Source organism: Engystomops pustulosus, chromosome 6 (assembly GCF_040894005.1).
Source record: "Engystomops pustulosus chromosome 6, aEngPut4.maternal, whole genome shotgun sequence".
NCBI classification, from domain to species: Eukaryota; Metazoa; Chordata; class Amphibia; order Anura; family Leptodactylidae; genus Engystomops; species Engystomops pustulosus.
Window position 1 is genome coordinate 138517699 of NC_092416.1, and position 23646 is coordinate 138541344.

Consider the following 23646-nt stretch of genomic DNA (forward strand, 5'->3'; position numbering starts at 1 on the left):
TTACTTCCAGGTCAATGATGAGAGTCATACCAGCAGAATTGTCACACTGTTTTATTACACATACAATTTACAGAGTCATATATGCAACATCCTATTCCTCAGGAGGTCCAGGATAGGTGAATGGATTCTCTTATATACAGTACATGAATTCTTGATATCTTACAGTATGATACCTGCAGATGTGTCCTATTGTCCAGAACCAGCCCCAGTCATATCAAATGCCGGGGAATCATGAGATTATTAGCAGTGATCCACTGGTCAGAACTAATCAGCCAATCACTGGCCCCAGCAGGATCCTCCTCAGCTAGTGATTGGCTGAGTAGACAGGAGTGAATAAACTTTTTACCCCCATCTTAACCTAATTGTAATTAATATGTATAAGTGGGACATCCCCTTCATTCCTTCCATGTCTAATATATAAACTTAGCGTAATGTGTTTAAAGCTCTTTTTTCCATGCTAATTTACATAAAAATGGAGTCACTTTGAACCCAAACCTCCCAAAAATGGCCACCTTTTCTATACAGGCAATTTAACATATACACCAGGCCCCAGACAAATACTTGCTATAGGAAACTCTCTGAAAAAGTAGTGCACTGTACTAGAGGGGGCTCTGGCTGTAGCTTGTGGAGCAATACAGGATGTTTTACAAAGTGACTCCCTGGGTTTTATATATGGATTTTATATATTAACAGTTAACACATGGATAATGTTGGATCCCAAAGTCCAATCTCAAAAGCAGGACCAGCCTATAAAATATCATGGGGGAGATTTATCATGAAGTTTGAGGTAAAACTGTTCTAGTTGCCCATGGAAACCAATCAGAGCTCAGCTTTAATTTTATAAACCTCCGTGGGAAAATGAAAGCTGAGCTCCGATTGGTCGCTACAGGCAACTAAAGCAGTTCTGGTCTGAGAGGCCTGTGATAAATCTCCCCCCATGAGCGTAGTCACGCTGTCTGACAAGTGTATGCTGAGCAGAAATTAGTGCAGCGTTCTGTGCTCACAAGTTTCTCACCTTTATTTTACCCTGCTTTTAGATGCCCTACCTGGGCACTGCACTGAACATAACACTAGGGGGAGCCTCACTGATTAAATATGGAGTTACATGCACAAGTTGTATGCAGAATGCTCCCCCTGGTGGCGCCTACTGAAAAGACAGAACAAACTGGGACATAGATGTTCATAAAGAAATAAAACCACTCAGCATCAGAAGCATTGCTCATTATCACATTACTACATGGAGATGCCAGCTGAAGGACAACATAACTCAGAATGTAACATTTGCATACATAGTCTGTTTCCAAATTCTGATTTTGGCACATAATACATGGACACGTGCATTATACATGTATATAGAGCATCCATCAAGGTTTACTTTAAACACAGAAGGGTGACCCTAGTGGCCACCGAGAATGGGCTTTAAACCTGGGATAGTGCAGAGGACACAGTGGCGCCTCCTCACTGAACTGCTCATGTATTTACTCTGACAGCAGTGTGCAATCACACAGGAACATCCTATACCCAAATACAACTGTAGCACCCCAAGATCTCCAGGGTATGACCTGCCAAGTCATCATGCACAGCCCGGACAGGTGGAAAGCTCCGAAACATCTTACGCTGTCACACGGGGAAATGATTGCTCCAAGTTGCATCACTGTCAGGTAAATGTGACAAATACTGTGGGGACATTTAACACTTGGGCAGGAGAAATCAGTATCCACCATTACAAGCTCAGTAATGGTGCTGGATCAGTGGCTAATGGCACCACTTATATTGTGGGTATATGTTTGGGTGATCCATATGCGACACTGGAGTTCTGTCTACTAATGAAAAAAACATGTTAATGGGGGGGGGGGGGGTAGTGGACACAGCTTCATTCATCTCTATGGGACAGAGAGCACTGAACGGTATCAGTCACACAGAAGTGAATGGAGTGATGATCACTTGATCAAACACTGCCCTCCAGTCGGATACATCTGCAGGTAGGTTACCAGACTCTAGTGCAACATGGGATCTCAGGGTAGGAGGTAACTGGATATGCTAGATCAGGTTCTACTATTTACTGAGAATTAGTGACCTAATCATCTCTTTCATGTCAAATTGTGAAAAAGGGAACCAGTCAGCCATGAAAATGCAGTGTAAACTAGTAGTATTATGGTATAGAGCAGGAACAGCCATGCAGATTGATATATAGTTTCACAGAAATCTATGTTTTGCGTCATTTGTATATTCGTTTGGAAGACATCCAGTCAGGGAGTCTGTACCATCAGTGACCACCAGCTATTGTGTTGTACACTTATACATGGGGGGCTTTCACGAAGCACCACCCTGACTTCTCAATGTAGAAAGAGAAAAGTTAATGGGAAAAAACATGACAAGTTATACTGAATCTCCTCCTGCTCTTTATGTACAATCTGCTCAGCTCCTCCTGCTCTATAATACACTACCTGCAAATTGTACAGAGTGTTCTATCTACTCAGCTTCTCCTGCTCTATATCATGCTGCACAATTACATAGCATTGTGGTTGCTCGTCTTATGCCCACTGATGACTAAGGCCCAAGCAGAGGAAAATCAGATTATCATCAAGTTACTTTTGTAATAACTAGGGATTGTCCGTAGCGGAGAATAACTTTATAGTGGGGGTTGTAGTTGTGACCACTCCTACATATAGTCAGTGATGGCACAATGGCCACACACAGGCTACACGCCAGTTACAACACTGAATACAAGTGCAATGTAATCTATGTGAACACTGAGCCCTGACACGTGCACTCTTTAATGGCAGAACACGCTGCCACGTTTCTAAAGCCCCTGTGCCCTTTCCAGATGCCCCGCTATACATACATTTACAATGAAGTACATCTGCTTACAAGGAAATACTTAGTGTGAATTTTTAATACGTGCAAGAAACAGATTCCACCCTTCACCTGCCAGAGGCAGAAACACTTGGTTGCCCCTTTGGGTTGTGTTGGGGACCACACCCGAACACTTATACTTCTGTGTATCAGAAGTGATGAGGTCACACGTGGTTTTTTTCTTTTTTTCGTTTTTTTTTTTTTTTTGGAAAATCTTCAAGTTTACGGCCTCACATTCCAGAAAGTTCTAGAGATGAGAGTATTAGCGCGGGCAAGCTGGAGTCCCCTCGTGTCACGCAGTCCAGTTATCCACTGAAAGACCCCGAGTCTCTATTCAACTCAGCAGCAGGGGTCTAACACTTCATGACCAGGTTGAGGTTTGGACTCCATTTTAACGTCATCCTCCCCCCACCCCCACGGCCTCCTCCGATTATAGTTTTGACACCACACATGACATCACTGGCAGTCAGGCAGCACAGATGCAGCATACAGAACATGGCAGCACGCAGAGACGCCAGAAATGGTGGGAAGAAGGAGTACACTGCCTCACGTAAGGCATGACATTTTTCTTTGATATAGGGCACATTTTTTCACAGTAAAGGGTTTATCAATGGGGGAGGGATGAGCCCGGTAGTTGCAGCCAGAGGGCTAAGCAGGCAGAGGTAACAGCCCATGTAGGCCCACAGCCATTGGATCCATGACACCACATTGTCCATTGCTCAGTTCAGTTCGCTGTACATCCCCGGCGTTAGTGGTGCGGGCCCTTTGGGTTTCTTCTTTTTGCTGGCTCCCCCTGCGCTGCTCATGCTGATGTGACTGGGCTTTTTCTTCTTGGGTTTCCGTGTGTCAGAGTTATTTGTACCTAAGTGTCAGATAAAAAGGAGAAATCAGAATTCACGTGGTTGTCTGCATATGGAACTAAAGAATCCGGCCACAAATTACAGCTACATTTTTGCCATGTACAGGGTATGTTATATTTTTCCAACCATTGTAAACTGTAAGGCATGTATGGCGCAGCTGCACTATTCTTCACCAGACACAAATTTAGTTACTGAACGGGGTATTCTGGGGCACAGTTGGACCATGCACCACATTTAAGTCCGACAGAAGTGCGTTGCTCGCCCCAAGTTAAAGGTGCACCAAAAAAAAGTTGGTGCGCTCTGTCGGGGCAGCACAGGGTGAGCCTGATTCATGAAGAATGTGAGACCAAAATCCTGAATCTGGCGCCCTCTGCACACTACACAGGTAAACTGCATATAGTACAGTATGCTCTGTTTTTAGTAAATCTGGGCCTGTGACTTCCTTCTAGCTGATAACATGTCACATAGGCTTCTGGTTAAACCCCTTACTGGCTTTGGAGGAGGCAGAATCAGACGGAGAGATATCAGATGATCCATCCCATGGTAATCGACCCATCAGAGCTTGTCCTTCCACCACGTCAAAGCTGTCATTGTCTGTACTGCCATCAGGCTCCGGTAGAGAACTGCGATGGAAGGAGGTAGCATGTCAGCAATGGTCCAAGTCTCTGTACATCCGACTCCCTACTACAAGTGCTGTAGAAGCTTAAAAGCAATCAGCCAGCATCTCCCTCAACATCCTCATTTACTCCTCCCTCTGGAATATTCTTCCTTGTGTAGGCAGGAGCTAATAGGCTATGATTACAGGGCTACAATGCTAGGAGAACATATAAAAATCACTTACGCCGAGGATCCAAGAAGGTAAACCCTGACTGATCTCCGCTGGTCATCAGTGTGTTGGGGGCAGCGCAGAGACCTGGTGCACATCTTCTTTGTATGCTCGGATATTACACCGCATTGCTAGGAATGAAAATAATACACACAGTGCACGTCAGAGACATTTGTATTTAATTTAACAATTTTTGCGTTGCTAAAGAATAACATCAGAGCATGATTGTGCTTGCAGTGCCACACCCCAAACTATACAAGGTGGCATCAGGTGTGCCATCCAGGAAGCTTACGCTACAACTTACAACAATCAGACTCTGGTGTCTACTAGCGTGTGAGACCTGCAAATGTCAGGAAAGTGTCAGGAAAGTGGACCTGCCATAACAAGTGGGTGCTCTGATGCCAAGGACACACCCTGGAAGCACCAAAGCCTTAAATGCCAAGAACAGACGTATGAATTCTCAGTGACCATAGACTACTGTGACACATACAATAAAAGTGCAGTAGTTTAGAACTATTGAAATGGATGGTATGGAAGCCCCATTACTAGGCAACTATACCACACAAATGGTTAAGAATTAAAGGGGGAAAAAAAAAATAATAACTGACCATTAGACGTACACATGTGTCATTGATGTGCGGTAACAATATTCAGCCTGATCTGATATATAGTAGATAAGAAATGTGCATGGGGAATTATTAGGGAGATCAGTCCTTTTACCGTGGTTAGAAGTGTATGTAATTCTTCTGGACCCAGATTTTCATAACTAATTCCTGAACTGCTACTGTACTGCTGTGGAGACAACAACACAATTCATTAATAATAATAATAATAATACTACTTCCAGCAATAGGAAATCTAGAATCCACCAGAAATATTATTGAGGGGAGATATTCCTGTAATATGGTACGTATTCCTGTGAATTGTAGACTCTCCCCTAACACCTCCAGGACGAGGCCTATTTGGGCCTTCAGGACAGAGCACTTTTTTGTGTTTCTATGCTCAAAATCCTGAAGACATGTATTTTAAAACCTGTCATAGGCAAAAAAGGGTTCGTTATTTGCGGTAAGAGTTGTAATTTCCAATGGCCTCAGGGTAGGAAAAAAAAAAAATTCAGCTAAAATAGGATAATGCTAAAAATGTCTTAACCCTTTCCTGCATTGGAACAGAATAAGATAGCTACACCACTTTTTTTCTTTAATTAAAACATACACAGTAACCTGAACACCTGCCCATCTTGTGGGCCTCCTGGTCTTCTCGCTGTTGTATTCTACACTTTTTTTTTTATCTATAAAGATATTGAACTATAAAACATACAAAGTAGTAGACCCTACAGTATAAAAAGATGGAAAAAATTACTATAAAAAATTGTATAGATTTATTTTTTTTTTTAACTTTGGCACATAAATAGCTGTAGACGGCTATAACTTTTTCACTGCTCAATCAAAAGAGCATTAATAGGGCTTTATTATTGCAGGATAAGACAATGGTTAGTTTTGGGGCACATTTGACTTTAATGCTTTTAATTTTTGGAGAAGTAGAGAACACTAAAAAATTTTTTTTTAATTTCTGATGCCCTTTACAGTATAGGTATAATAATGTAATCCCATAAGATAAGTTTGCTACGGATATGGCAAGCATTTTGTGGGGAATTTTTTTTAACCCAGTGTATAAATGCTTATGAGGAAAGGGGCGATTTGTATGGGGTCCTACATTTAGGATACCTTAATCCTTTTATACAAAACATTGCAATATGTACTTCTGTTCAGCAATATATTGGATCTTTCAGTATTACACCGACAGTTTGCCTATTAGTCATAGTCTTGGACTGGGCCCAATAGGCCTCCATACATGGCAGGCACGGTGTCCAGACTTCTGGCTCCTACAGTTACCCCTAGCACCTCCAGGATTTATTGGGAGTCAGAACCAGGTGAGGAAAATACAGAAGGAAAGAATGGTAAGAATTGCACCTGTTGTGAGTGTTTAACCTATTCTAGGACAGAATAACTGATGCAAATAACTGAAGACCGAAAAGATGTGAACTGGGCCTAGAAAGAAATAATGAGTCATCTAGTGTTCCCTGGTGTCATTTCTGGCAATGGATACTTCCTGTAATGTTAAAGCTAGGAAAAGGGTTGGACGAGGAAGCAGGTCAGCAGAAAATATTAGCCGACACAGATCTGTGGCAGAGCAGGTAAAGTAATTCAAAGAAAACAGGGTATTACAGTAACAAGGCAGAACAAAGAAAAAGTGATATTTATAGAACTTTGCTTAATCTCATCTTCTTCAAACTATTAAAATGGTACCAAATATAAAAGGAAAAATCGGACGTATTCAGAACCAATGATGGTTCTGTCATAGCCTAAACACATAATGGTTTTGCACATACATCTTCACCACCTTTAACCCTTAACACTGCAGGCTTTTTTCATTACTCTGTTTCTATTTTTTGCTCCCCATCCATAATAAGTGTTTTAATCGATTTAAAAAAAAAAATGAAAACAAGCTAAACGGTGTGTGTGTGCGTGACAGACTTCAGGCTGTCATGGGAACGAATTGTTGCTCCCCAAGAATGTCAAAGGAGAGCGGAAATCCCAACAACAAAATGGTGGCCGCCTGTGAACCCTATGCAAACATGAGTTGTTACAGTGTTGAATATACATTAAATAATTCCTCTGGTTCAGGCCTTTAGGTACTCTGGAATACATGTAAGGGTGCATTCACACACCCGTCTATGGGGATGTATATGCGGCCGCAAATTTGCCCTAATGTACCCTGTAACGTACATACAGGGTACGTAGGGTTCAGGAATGTTCCCCAAGTAATATTTCAGTTGATGAAGGTGTGTATTGTATGGTTTTTACCATCATGTGTAGACAAAACAGACTTTTTTTTTTACATTTGCTCACATATTTGGATTACATATTGCCAAAAACTGCTGAATTTCTGGCTTAAAAAACAACAGCCAGGTTACAGATTCTCACACCACCAATACCGGATCTTGGTATAAATGAGACAGATGATTTTTTTTTTTTTTTATAATTTGGACACCATTAGGCGGTACTAAAGGTTACTTGTTGACAAGTATTAGCATAATTCTTGGACTTGGTTCTGTTAGGCTACTTGCAAACAATGTTCATGGCCCCCGAAGGTCTCTAGTGTGCGAGTTTATAACACTAACGAAACTAAGCACCGGCACCAGCTCACCCTGAGCTGGTGCTCGGCGTTTACAGCTTACACCGACGATTTGAAATGGTAGGTTTCCTTTAAGCAAGAAGTTTTTTTATTTTTATACAAGCTAAATGTAATCTAGTGACAATCTGCTCATGGTACATGGGTTTCACTGGAACATATGCGCTTAGCTTGTACTAGTTCTGCCTTTAGTAAATTATGTGCAGCGTGGCACGCCGTAGCTTTACAATATAAATCGCATTGTATCTTGCCTGTTAATAGCCCATCTAAGAAAAAAATATATATATATAAATATATATTTCCGTATCTCAGGCAATGAAAGTGATCTTGTATTCATTAGAATTAAGAGATTGTACAAAAGGCAACGTGTGTTTTAGGACCAGACACAAATCTATAAACCGTCATCGATAAAACGTCCATGCCATTTTATTATTACAAATTTACTTAATGTGATTTGTCTGCTTCAGTCCTTGTATGTATACATGTGCAAAACCATTATGCTATGCTTTAGGCTATGGAGAAGGATAATGGCCTGCATCTGATTTTCCATTTATACCTGGTACCATTTTTATGTTTAAGATGAAATAAAGCAAATATCACTTTTTCTACGTGCTGCCTGGTTGCTGGATCACCTGTAATTTTTTTTTTTTGACAACTGACTTGCCCACGTTTTTCTGAAGTATACTTCAATTTCATTATGTTATGTTATATTAAAAAATGTTCAATAAAAATATCTGATTCAAAAAAAAAAAAAAAAAAAAAAAGCCATTTCATTTCCTTGGGGGTAAAGGTGGTTAGAAATATAGAAGCATACCTTAAACGGGTCTGTGGTTACGGAGAGGTCTCCTGGATAAATGGAAAGAGAATGAAGACAACACACAGTAAACCTCCCATCCAGGAAGAAGACCACCTCCCCCCTCACTAATGTAGAACTTCTGACCATGACATTGAACGTACAATCCTACAGAATAGGGTTCGCTGGAAATGTATAACTTACCGTTTTTGTGTTTTATGGATTTGGATCTCCGCGGAGAGTTTGGATTCTGAAAGATGAATGCGATTATGACTAGAATATTAGTATCTGAACAGCTCATGGAGGAGAGGTCACAAAGGGGTTCACCGACTTAAATATCAGGCTGGGAACTTTGTTCTGTCATTCTGGCCAACCTTTCCTAATGTGGCCGTACCGTCACGATCCACCTTTACCAGAAGCAAATTGAACTAAATCGCGGCAGAAGTCATTGAAATGTGGAGGTGTAAAAACATTTTTTGAACTATAGCCATATGAGGGCTTGCAGTAAGCTGTATTTTCACACCCCACCATTATCTCTTATTCTGAAAGTGCCAGTTTTATGATACATCCAGCCCCCAGCTGTGACGGCGCTGGCACAGCTCTTGTTCCTGGATCATCAATGTGCAATAATAGTATGGCGTCTTTAGGGAACTGCATCATTTTCACAATGTACTAATATAGCTCAGAGAGGAAGGAGATTAAAGGGAAAGCTCATAAGAGATCAGATGATATGTTACCGATATTTATGCTAATGTCTAGTTTACAAAATAAAGGCTCCATCTAATAGATTATAAGATACAAGACTCAGATCAATGCCAGCACATGTAGAATAGTGTGCATCACTTCACACTATAGTCTGAAACAGAATCAGAACAATAAGGTAAAGTGGTTATCAAGTGCTAGGAAGTAGAATGATCTCTTACCTTTTCTGATTTTCTCTTCTTTGCTACAAAAGGAAAGATGTGCACAGATATAAAAGAAGAAAGTAGGGATCCAAGAAACAGCAAGAAAGGTGAAGATTATGGGAGAAGAGTGCATTGGGTAGAGAGGAATATCAGGCATGACACAGCAAGAGAAGCCGGGCAGGCAAATACATACGATGAAAGAGGAAACAAAGCAAAAAGTGAAGGTGGGAAGGGGTTAAAAAAGGAAAAGGGAAAACAAAAAAAAATGGTTCAGTTTGAGCCAATAAATGTGGACTAGAAAAGAAATATAGTAATAAAAAACACTGTACGTTAGTTACCTCCGGACTGACTAAACGCACCTTTCTTCTCTGCTCCATATGACCAGTCATTATCATTGACATCATCATTGTCTTCCTGGTCACTTTCAGACTTATTCATATTGTTACTGCTTGCAATCCTGGAAACCAGTTACAAATATACAATCAATCACCTGGATCATCCTGCCACTGCTATCAGCCAAATTCTTATACATTTCCTCACTATAGGCCCGAAGCATCAGACTGGAGAGGTCTGCACCCTGATAATCAGTATTTTGCAGAGGCTGCAATTTCTTCCCCATTTTCATCAGTCCATAAAAATCAGAACACAGTGGGCCACATTTGTCAAAAACAGTGCAAACGCATTTGGAGTCTGCAGAGTGTGGCGGATTCATGAATTGTGGTGCCCGTTCTTCATGAATCTGTGCCCCCTGCACTGCTCGCGAAGTGTGCCCCATTTTTTTCTTTTTAGTGCACTTTTTTCTTTCTGCAGAATTGTGGTCTGACTGACCACTAACACACACCTTTTAGGTGCACATTTTATCCGTCATGTCGGACACAGTGCAGCCACGACAGAATTGGCGCAGACACTTTGTTACTACATGTACAAGCAGTTTGCACGTTCTTTCTAGTGCAAAGTCAGACAGAAAACTGGCGCAAACACTAATAAATGTGGGCCATTGTGCATGTATATATAGAGAGCACAGCAGCGAAGACAAATATATGTACCGCGTCCTATTCACATTAGGAGTAAAAGCAAATCCACCATCATTATGTGGATTCCCAGCAAATCTCCCTTTTCTTCCACTCACCTGCGATTTGCAATGCGGCTGCTATTTCGGCCCATGCCTAAACATTTTTCAAGGTGGGGGGCAAAGCGGGAGGCAGCTATGCTGCGATTACAGTTGGGACATACACATTCTTTGCTCTTCCATTGATTGTAGACCTGGCCAAAGATGTCCACACCTGGCTGGTCTATGATCTCTGCAAGAATGGAGGAAAGGAACAACTAAATACAACCTAAAGACCACCATGAGCAGCATACTGTAATGTTCACAGCTGTAATGCCAACAAAGAAAAAAACAGAGCAACAACCATTTAGAGACTACCCCAGTTTGGCCAGTGGTAGATCCCAATTCCCAGATGTACCGGCCGAAACTCCATTGTGGCACAATTCAGATCTTCCTTACTTACACCAATTACATGAGGCTGGCTTCTGGAAGGAACGGGGCATACATACACTGGGGGAGCTATATGAAGATGGCTATTTTCCATCTTTTGAACAATTGTCTGGTCAGTTTAAATTACAGTGTACCAGCTGTATCTTCAGCTTCTACTTGGTACCCACATCTACCAATTGCCTCTTACCCACTCATTGCAATTGTTTGGTCCCAAGGTCCTGGAGGCATTATCTGAAATATATACTCCTTTCTGATGGAGGCTAAAGTGAATAGGGAGCAGTTGCCGGCCATACAAGTCCGCCAAGGATTAATACCAGGATTAAATGAAGAACTAATAGCTGGTTTGATAGAGTCGCACCTCTACGTGTCCCCTGCTATTAATAGGTTAATACCATAGATCAAAGTTACTTAACCCCAGTAAGACTGTATAGGATGCGCAAGTTATCTTCATCTAGATGCTCAAGATGTGCGCCGGCTCCAGCTGACTTTGTGCACATGTACTGGACCTGTCATTACATAGCATCTTTTTGTGGTTGATAGTCTAGCTTCTGTCCACTCCATTAACTCATTCAGTCCCTGCCACGCTGTTAGGGTGTCTATTTAGGATTTTAAATCGGGAAGAATGGTCTCACAGTAAGGATATTCTTAAAGGGGTTTTCCCACGAAGACAAGATTCTTACATGTACTCTGGATCACAAAATAACACATTCTCTAATTCACTGTTATTAACAAAAATACAGCATTTTACAGATATGCCTCTATCAGTCCTGCTGTACACAATTTCAGTTGCCCCTAGACACTATCCTGTAATTTCTGACTTAGGGTCAGGTGGCCGCCATCTTGGATTCCTGTGACGGCCTGGAGCAGAGTTTGACTCTCTGTCTTCTGAGCCTGTAGCCACGCCCCCTGCACGGAGCTTACACTCACTGATCACCTCCTGCCAGCAAACAGTGGAGAAGTGGGCAGTGGAGAAGCTGCAAACTACAAGGAGATAAGTGATCCAGGGGAAGGGGGAGGCAGGCACAAAGATGTAGCAGAGCAGACTGTCAACCTCTGTGTAATAGGCATCTCAGCAACTCTTTCTCTATATGTCAGTGTTTTAGTACAATGTCAGAAGCCAGATGAAAGTGTATATACACCTGTACCCTGATAATCTAACCACATTGTTACCCCACAGAACTAGATGGATCATAATGAGGCTTATTTACCAAGGGTCCAAGAGGCCATTTCCGTCGGGTTTTCACACTTTTCGGAGATTGTGCCGTCTGGGCAGGGATTTAGAAGGGGATTGTGTGGCACGCGATCAGATTTCGGCACAAAATCCGACGGATTCGGACAAACTGCAGGATTTAACTTCAAAATTGTGTCGCAAGCCAAGCACTTACATGCACTGGGAAGAAGATGGTGAACTCCGGCAGGCATGAGCGGTGAAGCGACACATGTAGGAAAACGGATGCACAATCTCAGCTGTGCATTCTCGTTGGGGAACACACCTTGGGAAAGGTCCACAAAAAGTCCCCAGCCACACCCTGGGATTTTGCACTGACCAGCCTAGGGAGTGATGGGAGCTAATACAGCAAAAACTTGAGTAAATTTGTAAAGTAAGGGGTTAAGGCTATTGCTTTGCGCTGGATGAGCGATTTGCTACCTTCCCTTGCACAATGGAAAACTCTAGTGAACAAAATATTTCCGTTGAAAAAGTAATTTTCAAATGTAGAGAGCGTACAGCAGAATTCTAGAAGGTGTGGGGCACATGGTGCGACTGACCGGCAGAAATCCAGGCATGCATACACATTGGGGCTTATTTATTAAGGGTCCCGCGTGCACATTCCTGTCACGTTTATCTGTCGTTTTCAGGGATCGCACCGCTGGGAAAGGGATTTAGTAGGGGATTGTGTTGCATGCAATCGGATTTTGTCGCATCGGTGTCGGCTTTCATGCAACAGAAATGTGGGGAGGGCAGGGGCGGGCCATGGAACGATCCAACTGATTTGGACTGAGCGCGGGATTTAACTTTAAAATTGTGTCACAAGCCATGAACTTACATACACCGGGAAGAAGATTGTGAACTCCGTCGGACCTGAGCGGGGAAGCGAAACATGCAGGATGTCGGGCGTACGATGTAAGTGAAGTGAATCACGGCAGAGTGCATGAGCGTCAGACACTCCGGATCGGGGAACGTGCAGGACTTCACTGCAATACCATAGAATAATCCATTACCCCCTTTACCCTATGTGACTGTGCATTTCTAATGCTAAATATCGATTTGACATATGGGTAAATGTTATCAGCTTTTTTTTTTTTTTCCTGTTTTTTCATTTTACTGATTAGTTAGTTTTTTGGATTTTTTTTTTTAGATTTTAGTTACCTTTGGTTACTAATATTAATCAACAATGCAATATTACACATGCGGGAGCCACCACATGTGTATAATTCAGCTTATTCCATGTGCCTCTCCATGCACAATTTAAAAATGCTCTAGATCAGCGAGCCAAGCACACTGACATACTGGTGTGTGTGCCCCCCATGGCAGGATCAGTTGTTCTTTCAGCTTCCTATGCCCCTTGTTTTTCCCTTGAAAACAAGATTTAGAATATATGCAAATATGCGAGTCTGAGGGGCTCCAGGAGTCATTAACACCTATGGAGCCCTTCAAGCTAATTTGCATAATTTCATAGGCTTAAAAAAACAGGACATAAGAATATTAAAGAAGAGCAGATCCAGACAGAGGATATGTCACTATAAAGAGGTTTTTGTTTTTTTTTGTTGTTTTTTTTTAAATGTACATATGCGGTACATTACACTTACCAAAAAAACTTATTAACCATTTCTGTGGGAGCATGAAAAAAAGGAATTCGGACATTGTACCACAAATAACATTTTACACTACAATTACGGCTACATTACATATTTACATTTTTTTGTGCGTTACATTTCGCACAATAAAGTCAGTTTTTTTTCAATTAAGAAATTATTTCATGGGGCTGCTAAGTTTTACTGGCCATAACTTTTCCCTTGTTTGGTCGATGCTCACATATAGGATTGTATTTTTATGCAGGATGACATGGAGTTTTTATTTATTCCATTTTTGGTACAATGCAAACAAAAGAAAAAAACTTGGACGCGGCTCACCAAATGCAGTCACATATGGACTGTGGATTGAAGAGGTGTTGCACGGATATAAACGCTGTGTTGCTTCAAGTAAATATCATCAGAAAGAAAGGAAGGAAAAGTTTCTCCAGAAAGTTTTATTCCACATTCAAGAGTGCACAGCATCAAAAAAGTTAACGCGTTTTAGACGTAGCGGCGTCCTTAGTTGTAACCTAATACATTGTGAATGGAGCACATGTTTATACAACTGGGAGGTCTCCTCTCCTTTCCCATTCCTCCTCCCTTCCCATCCTTCCTCATTTCCTTTTTTGTATAAATATGTATTAAGTTACGACTAAGGACGGCGTTCTGTCCAGAACGAATACTGTGCACATGCGTTTTTACCTGAATGTGGAATAAAACTTTTATGCTTCTAATATATTTTTTGTACAACAGATTTAAGTCTGTTTTTTTTTCATTAAAGGGTAGCATGAAGGGAACCTGCTGCCCCGTCTCCCCTCTCACTGTGCATGGCATAGCCAAGCTAAAGATTCACTTGCTGTAGTCAGAAAAATTAGGCAGAGGGGGAGCGATAAAATAAGGATCAGCGTTTACTACAGGAGATGAGGACATTTGCACATGTGCCCCTGGCACTCGCTTGTTAGAGTTCACTTACATAGATTTCAAAAACATGTTTGCAATCTTCATTAAAGCAGTTTTACCATGAAAGAAAGTTCTCAAATTATAACCCCCTTGTGATGTTTACACAATAAAGATTATTTTTTACCCACTTACCGTTTAAGTATAAGCTGACCCAAGTATAAGCCGAGGCCCCTAATTTTAACACAAAAACCTGGGAAAACCTTTTGACTCTAGTATAAGCCGAGTGGGAAATGCATTAGTCACAGCCTCCCCAGTATATAGCCTGCTGGACCCTGCCCCATAGTATATAGCCAGCACCTGCCCCCCAGTATATAGCCAACCAACCCATATCCCCCGGTATATAGCCAGCAGCGGCGGAAGCCAGAAAGGTGAGTTTTTATATATATTTTTTCTACGAGTATAAGCCGAGTTTGGGTTTCAGCACATTTTTTTTCTGCTGAAAAACTAGGCTTATACTCGAGTATACATGGTACTTTACAATTTTAATTAGCTTTTGCAGTTTCAGCTCCTATCACTCAGTGTAAGATTCCAGAGTGCAGACGAGGACTCAAAGCAAACACTCCATGATTCCTCTGTGCTGTGAGATTTAGTGTGCTGACAATGTATTTACTTTATCAGGGTACACGTTTATCTACACTTTTATTTAGCTTCTGAACATTTTATTAGTATCCAACACATAGAAAAAGAAATGAGACAGATCAGAGATAAGAGATCCATTAGATTTATACAACACACCATGACTTCAGCTCTGCTACATCTGAGCTATAACAAACACAGAGTGCCTCCCTTCCATAAATAAAGATCTTATCATCCCTGTAGCTTGTAGATAACGTCTCTGCACGCTGCTGCTTTCTGTCAGGAAGTGTCTGTGTGTGAGCACCTATTGCAATGGAAGGGGGAGGGGCTGGCAGCAGAGAGGAGAAGATATTCATGAGAAGAATCTGTCCTGCCAGACCATAATCAGAAGATTTGCGGTCGGATCCCGGGCAACCAAAATTGTATACAGCAGGACTGCTAGAGACAGGTTGAAATTATATCTGTGAAATGCTGTACGTTTGTTAATACCAGTGAATTAAATGTGTTATTTTGTTATCCTGGGTACATTTAAAAATCGCATAAGTCTGGGGCATATATCATTTTAACCTTCACAAAATATAGACATTTGTACTATACATCAATCTGCACAGATATTTTGGTTCCTGCAGTTTGTCTGTACAGAATACTAATAAACCAGGCTTCCTCTACTACTTTTATATTCCATATGCGTAGCGCACAAAACTCAGGAGTAGTAGCGTCCACTGACATGTTTTAATTCAAGGGAGCCCGTCAAGAACCACTTATGGAAAACTAATATCTGAGCTTTTGAGTTGCCAGAAGGTGCACCTTCCCTCACTGGACCAAAATAATGTACCGTTTATCAGAAAGAATGACTTTCCTTCAAAGATGTATTTCTAGAAAGGACATTTATGGACTATCACTGTGGCCATGCATGAACAGCTCTCACCCTTAATATCTATGGGGATTCTAAATTGTTAAAGGAAATCTACCACCAAAATCCATCAGGATAAACCAGTGACACTTACTCTTAGATCCAGGCACCGTAACTGTGGCATTCTTATATTTGTTATCCATGGCCTCCTTCCATCTAAAATAATTTTGTACAATTCTGCAAATGAGTCTGAAAGGCTCCTGTGGGTGTTAGCAGTGCCCCTCCATGCTGCATATTCACAGACTGTTACACTGTGCCTGAGTACTCCCCACTGCCAATGTGTGCTGGAAATTCCCCTGCTGCAGTGAGGTTAGGCAGGGGACGGGGGAAGAAGAATATTACCACAATCACGGTGCATGAATCTATGAGTTAAGTGATTTATCACACTTGATTTTATTACTAAATTTCCTTTCATTTTAATCTACTCAACTATATCCAAATGTCCCAAAAAAGGAAATGGATAGCTTAGTATGTGGAACATCTTTCGATTTGCAGAGATATGATGAGATTTGGGGGGTGGGAAGGGGGGCATTTATGGTATATACGTAGAGATGTCAAATTATCCATTTGGGAAGAACCTTTTAACAACTGAGAACTTAGGACAAATATTACATGGAGTAAACTTTCTAGCGCTTTTGTGTCTTATATTTACATACCAAAATCCTTCATACTTTCAGGGTCTGTCTCATCCAGTAAGAAGTATCCACACTTAACAGCTCTGTGGACCTCAAAACTTAGCCCGAGACAAGTGTCCTCGACGAGATCTGTGTATATGTCATGAGCCAGAGCCTAAGAGAGATCAGGAATCAGTGTCAGTAAGAAGCAAAACAATCAAATAGATATCATCATGATAGCATATTCTCTGTGATGGCATAAACCAGACCCTCAACTATCAGGTATTATAATGTGGCTGCTAAAATAAACAAAAACCCTCAGGGATCTATTCACATGCGAATGTGACACAAATCACATCGCTACATGACTACAAAGTATGGATATAAAGCAAAGTAGGTGAAACGCAACAATCAATACTTTGCATTAGATTTTAAGGAGCGGGATACCCCCAGTCAGAGCGATTTCTGGATAACAGAAACCTGCACCTTATTTGGCAGCTTTTTGGGCAATAAAGCCATTTTTAATGATAAATGAGGCTCAATGCACCTTTATACACAGTTATCTAGCACTAAAAAGGCATCTAGACACCTATATGACAAGTCTACAGGATGTGTCATATGAGCAATTTATTCGAGTCCTGCATCTCAAGAATCCTGTAACCCCTGTCTTAACCCCTTATCGACACTAGTTTTCAGCTCAATGACCAGACTCGATTTTTCAAATCTGACATGTCTCACGATAATTGGTTATAACTTCGGAACGCTTTAACATATCCCGGTGATTTTGAGAATGTTTTCTCGTGACACATTGTACTTCATGTTAGTTATAAAATTTAAGTGATGAGTTTTGCGATTCGTTCTGAAAAAAAAAGTGAAAATTTGGCAAAAGTCTGTAAAAATTCTTCATTTTCCAAGTTTGAAATGTTCTGCTTTCCAGACAGGAAGTAAAACTACCCAAAAAGCTTGATAATTAACATTTACGGAATGTCTGCTTTATGTTGGGATGATATTTTATGCGTCCTCTCATTTTTCTAGGATGTTATGAGGCTCAGAACTTTAGGTGGGATTTTTCTCATTTTAATGAAAATTGCCAAAACTCACAGTTTGAGGGACAACTCAGCTTCCAAGTGACTTTGAAAGGCCTAAATAAAAGTAAAACCCCATAAATTACCCCACTATAGAAACTTCACCCCTCAACGTATGTAAAACAACTTCTATTAAGTCCATTAACCCTTTAAGTGTTTCACATGGGTTTAAACAATATGGACCTGCGATTTAGAAACTATGGAATTTTTTTTGGAAAATACATTCATTTAGGCCAAACTGACAGTTTCAGAATAAATTAAATAATGAAACGCACTGCAACGCTTGATGCCCAATTCCTCCCGAGTGTACTGATACCCCATATGTGGTGGTAAACTTCTGTATGGGCGCACGGCCGAGTATAGAATGAATGGAGGCGCCATTCACAGCAGATTTGTATTGTCACATTGTACAACCTATAAATTTTAATTTTTTTTGGTAATGCAAACATATGAAGGCTTATTTTTTACGGGATGAGATACAATGTATAGATAATTCATTTTGGGGGTCTATAGCTTATTCATGAAATTTTATTCAAGGGGGACACAAACAAAATCATCAATTTTTATTTTGGATTTTTAGCATTTTTTTCCCCCGCTCACCGTAACATAAAAATATTATTTGATCTTTATTCTCTGGTTCACTACGATTGCGGCGATACCTCATTTATATAATTTTTCTTATCTTTGCTCAATTTTCCTGAGCAAAACCAATATTGGAGAATATCGCATTGTTTTTACTATTGACAAATTTTAGGGCCATAACTTCTGTATTTTTCTGTTGTCAGATCTGGTTGAGGGCTTATTTTTTGCGAAAAGAGTTGTTCTTTTCAGTCGTATCATATTAGGGAACGTAACTTTTTTGATCACTTTTTAGATCATTTTTTGTGATGGTGTTTGATGAAAAAAAAAATGTATATTACGGGAAGTTTTTCGAGTTTTTTTTTTTTTTAACGTCGTTCACCGAGCGGGTTCAATATTGATTTAGATTTATTGTACAGATTGATACGGACGCGGTGATACCAAATATGTACGTGTTTTTGTGTTTTATATACTTTATTTGCATTTCATGTGTAACTGGGGAGATTATGGGACTTTTCTTTAATTATATAATAAAATGATTTCATCTTTTTTTTTGACTTGTTTACATTTTCAACTTCTTGGCTTGAACAAACGATCGTCCGATTGACCTGTTCAAGCCTTTACACTGCAATACACTTGTATTGCAGTGTATAGTGTAAGTAACTGAGCATGCTGCGCATGCTCAGTTACTTACAGCCGGGTCTTGCTAGGAAGGCAGAACCCGGCGCGTAGAGGACAGATCGAATCCCCCGGTAAGCACACCGGGGGGTCCGATCCACGGGGGACATGCTTGACCGCGGCGTGTAAGAGGTTAAACACCCGGGATCTATGTCTATGGTAGACTCATTTGTCAATTTTCAGAGCCTCCTCACACAGGAACATGGAGAGACACACACAAGACCACCTCTCCATATTCAGAAAATAAGAGGGTCAGGGCACTGCCGTTATCGGGACACGTGTGGATATCACAAAGATGGTGAAACCCCTTTAATACTTGAAGATTTGAAATGATTTTCCCAAAAAAAGAACCACTATTTCAAACTGTTTTGGCATTGTATGTCACCCTTAGGATATATGCACACAACCGTTTATATAGGGTGTGAACTGGCCTCAAAAACAGCAGCCAATTCACGGACTCCACGGGAGAAATGTGCAATGCGTCACCATATCGTCACTGTGTCCAGCGGCTTCTTATTACCTATGCCCCCGCCAATGTTTTTTTTTTTTAAATCTCCAACCCCAGCAAACTTGTGTAAGGTCTTAAGAAATTGCACGCCATAGTACTAAGCTTGTGACTACTTAAAGGGGTGTTCCCATTTCAGCAAAATAATGTTAATATTTTTATGGTATAAAAGTCATTCAATTTTCCAATACACTTTCTGTATCAATTCCTCATGGTTTTCTAGATCTCTGCTTGCTGTCATTCTACAGAAAGTTGTAAAGTTTACTAGTAGTGGACAGAAATCTGACCATTGTCACACGGGTGTGCTGCTCATTAGTATCATAGACAGTAATCAGAGCTGTAAGATATCACGAGACGTGCCCCTGTGTGACCATGGTGAGGTTTCTGTCCACTGCTAGTAAATGTAGAAGCTTTCTATAGAAGGACAGCAAGCAGAGATCTAGAAAACCATGAGGATTGATACAGAAAATATATTGGATAACTCTATAACTTCATAATGCAAACAATCACATTAATTTGATGTAATGGGAATACCCCTTTAAGCCTGATTGTAACACTGCAGATAAGATGTGGCAACAAAGCAATTTATTCTTAGCGCTTTAACTGCAAAAAGTCTGGAAACCGAGAGGAACATTTACAAATTTCAATGTAAATTTTGGGCATGTTGTGGTCATTACCCTGCAAAAAAAAAAAAAAAACTTCCAAAGATTTGAAAACCATTTTTTTCAAATTTAACAAGACACTTCTCCAGATTTGACCCCTCCACAGGTCTCCTCCAAAGTCATGTGAAAACTAGCAGAGAAGATTTAGAGGCTGCATTGACATTTAGAGTCAATTCAGATGCCACCATCTTCAGTTCTATAGGATGAAAATGCAATTACTGCCTATTTTGAATGTCAATAAGCATGTACTACAAAACAAAAGATAGGGGTCCCCTGTAGCCTTTAAACTTGACTCATCTCTGGCAAATATAACTCTGCTCATTTTCACATGACTTTAGGAAAGATATTTTATAAGTAAACAGTTTAGATTTCCCATGAAAGAGGGAATTCTAGAAAAGACCTGTCATACCTTACCTGAGGTGACTAGTAGTTTAATGTGGTAAAATCCGGTGACAGGTTCCCTTTAAATCCTTGAATAGCTTTATTTGTAATATCTGGCAACACTGGTGAAATATGTGATATGGGCACCACAATAGTAAAGTAAGTAGCTGCCACACTGCTTTCTCAGATTCCTGCAGGGCAACCACAGATGTTACACCCCAAATTAGTCTGATTTGCCACTCAGGAGGTTGAGAAAGCAAGGCTTTAACCATATGCTCACGGCTAAATGAAAGAACATACCCTTTTTTTTCCAGGGGGTGGTACAGGTGACATGTAATACCGTACTGGTTATGCTGGTGCCTCCTGTTGGCAGTAGACATTAAAATTAAGGAATAATTCCAGCACTCTTTGGAATATATAATGCCAAGTGAATAGTTTATTTACAAGTAAGCGATCATATTCAAATTAGTGACATTTCAGCCAAACATAGGTCTTTGTCGAACACAGATCGTAGTAGGGAACAAGTTTGGCAGGCACCGCATGCGCTCAGGTATGCGCTGAGCGCATGCGGTGCCAGCCAAACTTGTTCCCTACTACGATCTGCGTTTGACAAAGGCCTATGTTTGGCCGAAACGTCATGTTTAATGGCTGCAAGGGGGAGTGTCACTTCAGACCCCTATTTTCTGTTCTGTAGTACATGCTTTTTGACAGTCATAAAGGCAGTAATTGTATTTTCTTCCTGTAGAACTGAAGATTGAGGCGTCTGAATTGACTCGCCCCCTGCAGGCTTTAATCTTCTCTGCTAGTTTTCACATGACTTTGGAGGAGATTTTATTTTTTTTAATAGAGATTTCTCAAAACAGGGCACATTTCATATGCTACCTGAGGAAGGGTAGTGTAATGGGGTAAAATCTGGAAAAGTGTCTTGTTAAATCACGTGATCTCCAACTGTCCATGAACAATCGCCAGTTAGAGATCACACGACCCACCATCTGCGGCCATTTTATGGTCAGGAATGTCTGGCTGATGAGGTAAAAGACAGGAGGCTTCACTTCATATATCAAGAAACCAGAGCAGAACTATTAATATTTGGTAAATTACTTAATATCCTGCCCCCCCTACACTTACACACACATTACAAAAATATGAGGTACAGTGGCCAACCCCTTTAAGGATACTACACAACCAATTACAGACTGAGGCGCAGCATACATGGCGTTTTCCCCTCTCACCTCCAGTTTACTGTTATCCAGGCCAGACAGAGACATGTCTTCCATTCTCATTTGCGTCCAGCACTTGGTGGATGATGATGCCTGATCAGGCAGAAGACGGGCAGCCACTGCCCCCTATCTGTAAGACAATGGGGAACAAAGAGGACACATTAGTCACATGGAGTGGAACGTTGGCTGGACACGTGAGCACAATATCAATGTAAATAAGCCAGGGACACAGCATTGTCCACTACACACCATAGATCTGTACACGCCATACAGCAAAGGGGGTAAGGAAACAACTGGCAAGACTCATGCCAAGTAAAGGTGACAGAAATGGGCATCAGTCAGTAAATAAGGACAAGGTTGCCCGGTGTGTAACCCAATATATTCAGGGGCAGCATATATGGGGAAAGCACAGAGGCAGTGAAGAGGTTAATCTCTGGCTTCAGGGTGGACTACAAGCCCCTGCATGCAGCTGCCCCCTGTAGATCAGTAATCTTATAGACTCGGGGATGTAGATGCTGATGCCAGGCAGCCCAGCATGCCCCCTGCTAGCAGGCTACATAGCAGGGCATTGCACAATACACACTGCTATGGAGGTGCTGCAGTCACTCCCCACATACACACCACTACCACGTGCAGAGCCGCTGCTGCTACACACGTACACGCCGCGGCCAGAGATTTCATTGTCCATACCCAGCATTACCCCCGTCCTCCTCTTCTGTCCGGTCTCCTCAGCACCTAATAGCACCATCCGCCATTTTAGTCACCAGGCGGACTCAATCACCGGTGGAGCACATCGAGCGGGAAGCCACGCCCCCCTGGGCGTGTCTGTAAACAGCAGCATCAACATCCATGTTCGGCGATCCATCCACTGCGGGAGGAAACTGCAGCAACAAGGGAGAAAGTGAGCCAGCCAATCAGCGGGCGGGGCGGGGTCAGGTGTTCTTTAGCGGATGCCAGTAGCACGCAGAGTGGTGTTGTCATGGAAACAGGGCAATGAGACTACCGGGATCAACGCTCATGATCCATCCCTCTAAATAGCTTTAACCAAAGCGCGGAGTCCCAGTTACTGTGGAGCCTTGTTTTTGGTTCATCTGCTTCTGGGAAAGTGGATTGACTAAAAATATGGCTGTTGATATCTCAATGACAAATCTATACATACATTTATTATTAAAAATGGTTGAAATACAGTAATAAACCTCTGCTGTTTGGTCTCACCTATTCCTACACGTGTCCTATCTTTATTTCATTGCACCAGCTTTGACAATATAAAAAACATTTCTTGACTTAAAGGGGTTTTCCAACAAAGCAGATAATTGTCCAATCACTGGAATCCCACGGGGACTTGTGTATTGTCACACTCAGGTGTCTGGGTTCCTCAGGTAATAGTATTCTGGGGACCTCTCATCCATTAGCCCCCAGAACATGGACCCCACCAGCTTCCAGTTTGTGTTGTCATCTAAATTGAGTATTTGGCTTGAGCCTGGGCCCCCCAGAGAATCTTCTGGTGCTGTGGTGGGCAAGGCCAACACTGGTTCTGTGTTTATCTATAGAAATGGCGTAAGGCTTGGATCAGACCTTGTTATTGCCTCCATGCTAAGGATACATTGGGGCTCATTTTTGGCGCATACGATCGGATTTTGGTGCATTGGCGCTGGCTTTCACGCGATACAAATCATGGGTCGGACCGTCTGACTCCAGCGGACTTCAGCGGGAAAGCGACACATGCAGGAAATCGGGCACAGAAGCTACG

At 41.5% G+C, this 23646-nt stretch overlaps 1 protein-coding gene across 6 annotated transcripts; it reads right to left on the reverse strand.

Moving 5' to 3' along the window:
- Positions 1–30: 30 nt before the first annotated feature.
- ATXN7L3 (ataxin 7 like 3) lies at positions 31–22755 on the reverse strand. 6 transcript variants are annotated; one of them, XM_072111321.1, is made up of 12 exons: positions 22587–22755; positions 21909–22026; positions 16829–16961; positions 10562–10733; positions 9792–9889; positions 9451–9473; positions 8732–8777; positions 8549–8580; positions 5263–5331; positions 4558–4673; positions 4206–4339; positions 31–3718 (listed from the first exon to the last, which is right to left on the reverse strand). In XM_072111321.1, exons 2-12 carry the CDS (start codon positions 21957–21959, stop codon positions 3576–3578), a joined length of 1017 nt encoding a protein of 338 aa, XP_071967422.1. In that variant the 5' UTR covers positions 21960–22026; positions 22587–22755; the 3' UTR covers positions 31–3575. The 6 variants fall into 6 exon arrangements, with proteins under 6 accessions (XP_071967422.1, XP_071967420.1, XP_071967419.1 ...); XM_072111319.1 differs by having other exon boundaries at positions 9771–9889; positions 22587–22754; XM_072111318.1 differs by having other exon boundaries at positions 5263–5334; positions 9771–9889; positions 22597–22753.
- Positions 22756–23646: the final 891 nt, after the last annotated feature.

Excerpts from the sequence above, each read along its gene's own strand:
- ATXN7L3 (XM_072111318.1), bottom strand. The coding sequence starts at position 21,959 with ATGAGAATGGAAGACATGTCTCTGTCTGGCCTGGATAACAGTAAACTG. Across the intron at positions 10,734-16,828 it reads TGAAAGTATGAAGGATTTTG|AGATCATAGACCAGCCAGGT; the intron begins GTATGTAAATAT and ends CCATTCTTGCAG. Across the intron at positions 8,778-9,450 it reads AGAAGAGAAAATCAGAAAAG|AATCCAAACTCTCCGCGGAG; the intron begins GTAAGAGATCAT and ends TTCATCTTTCAG.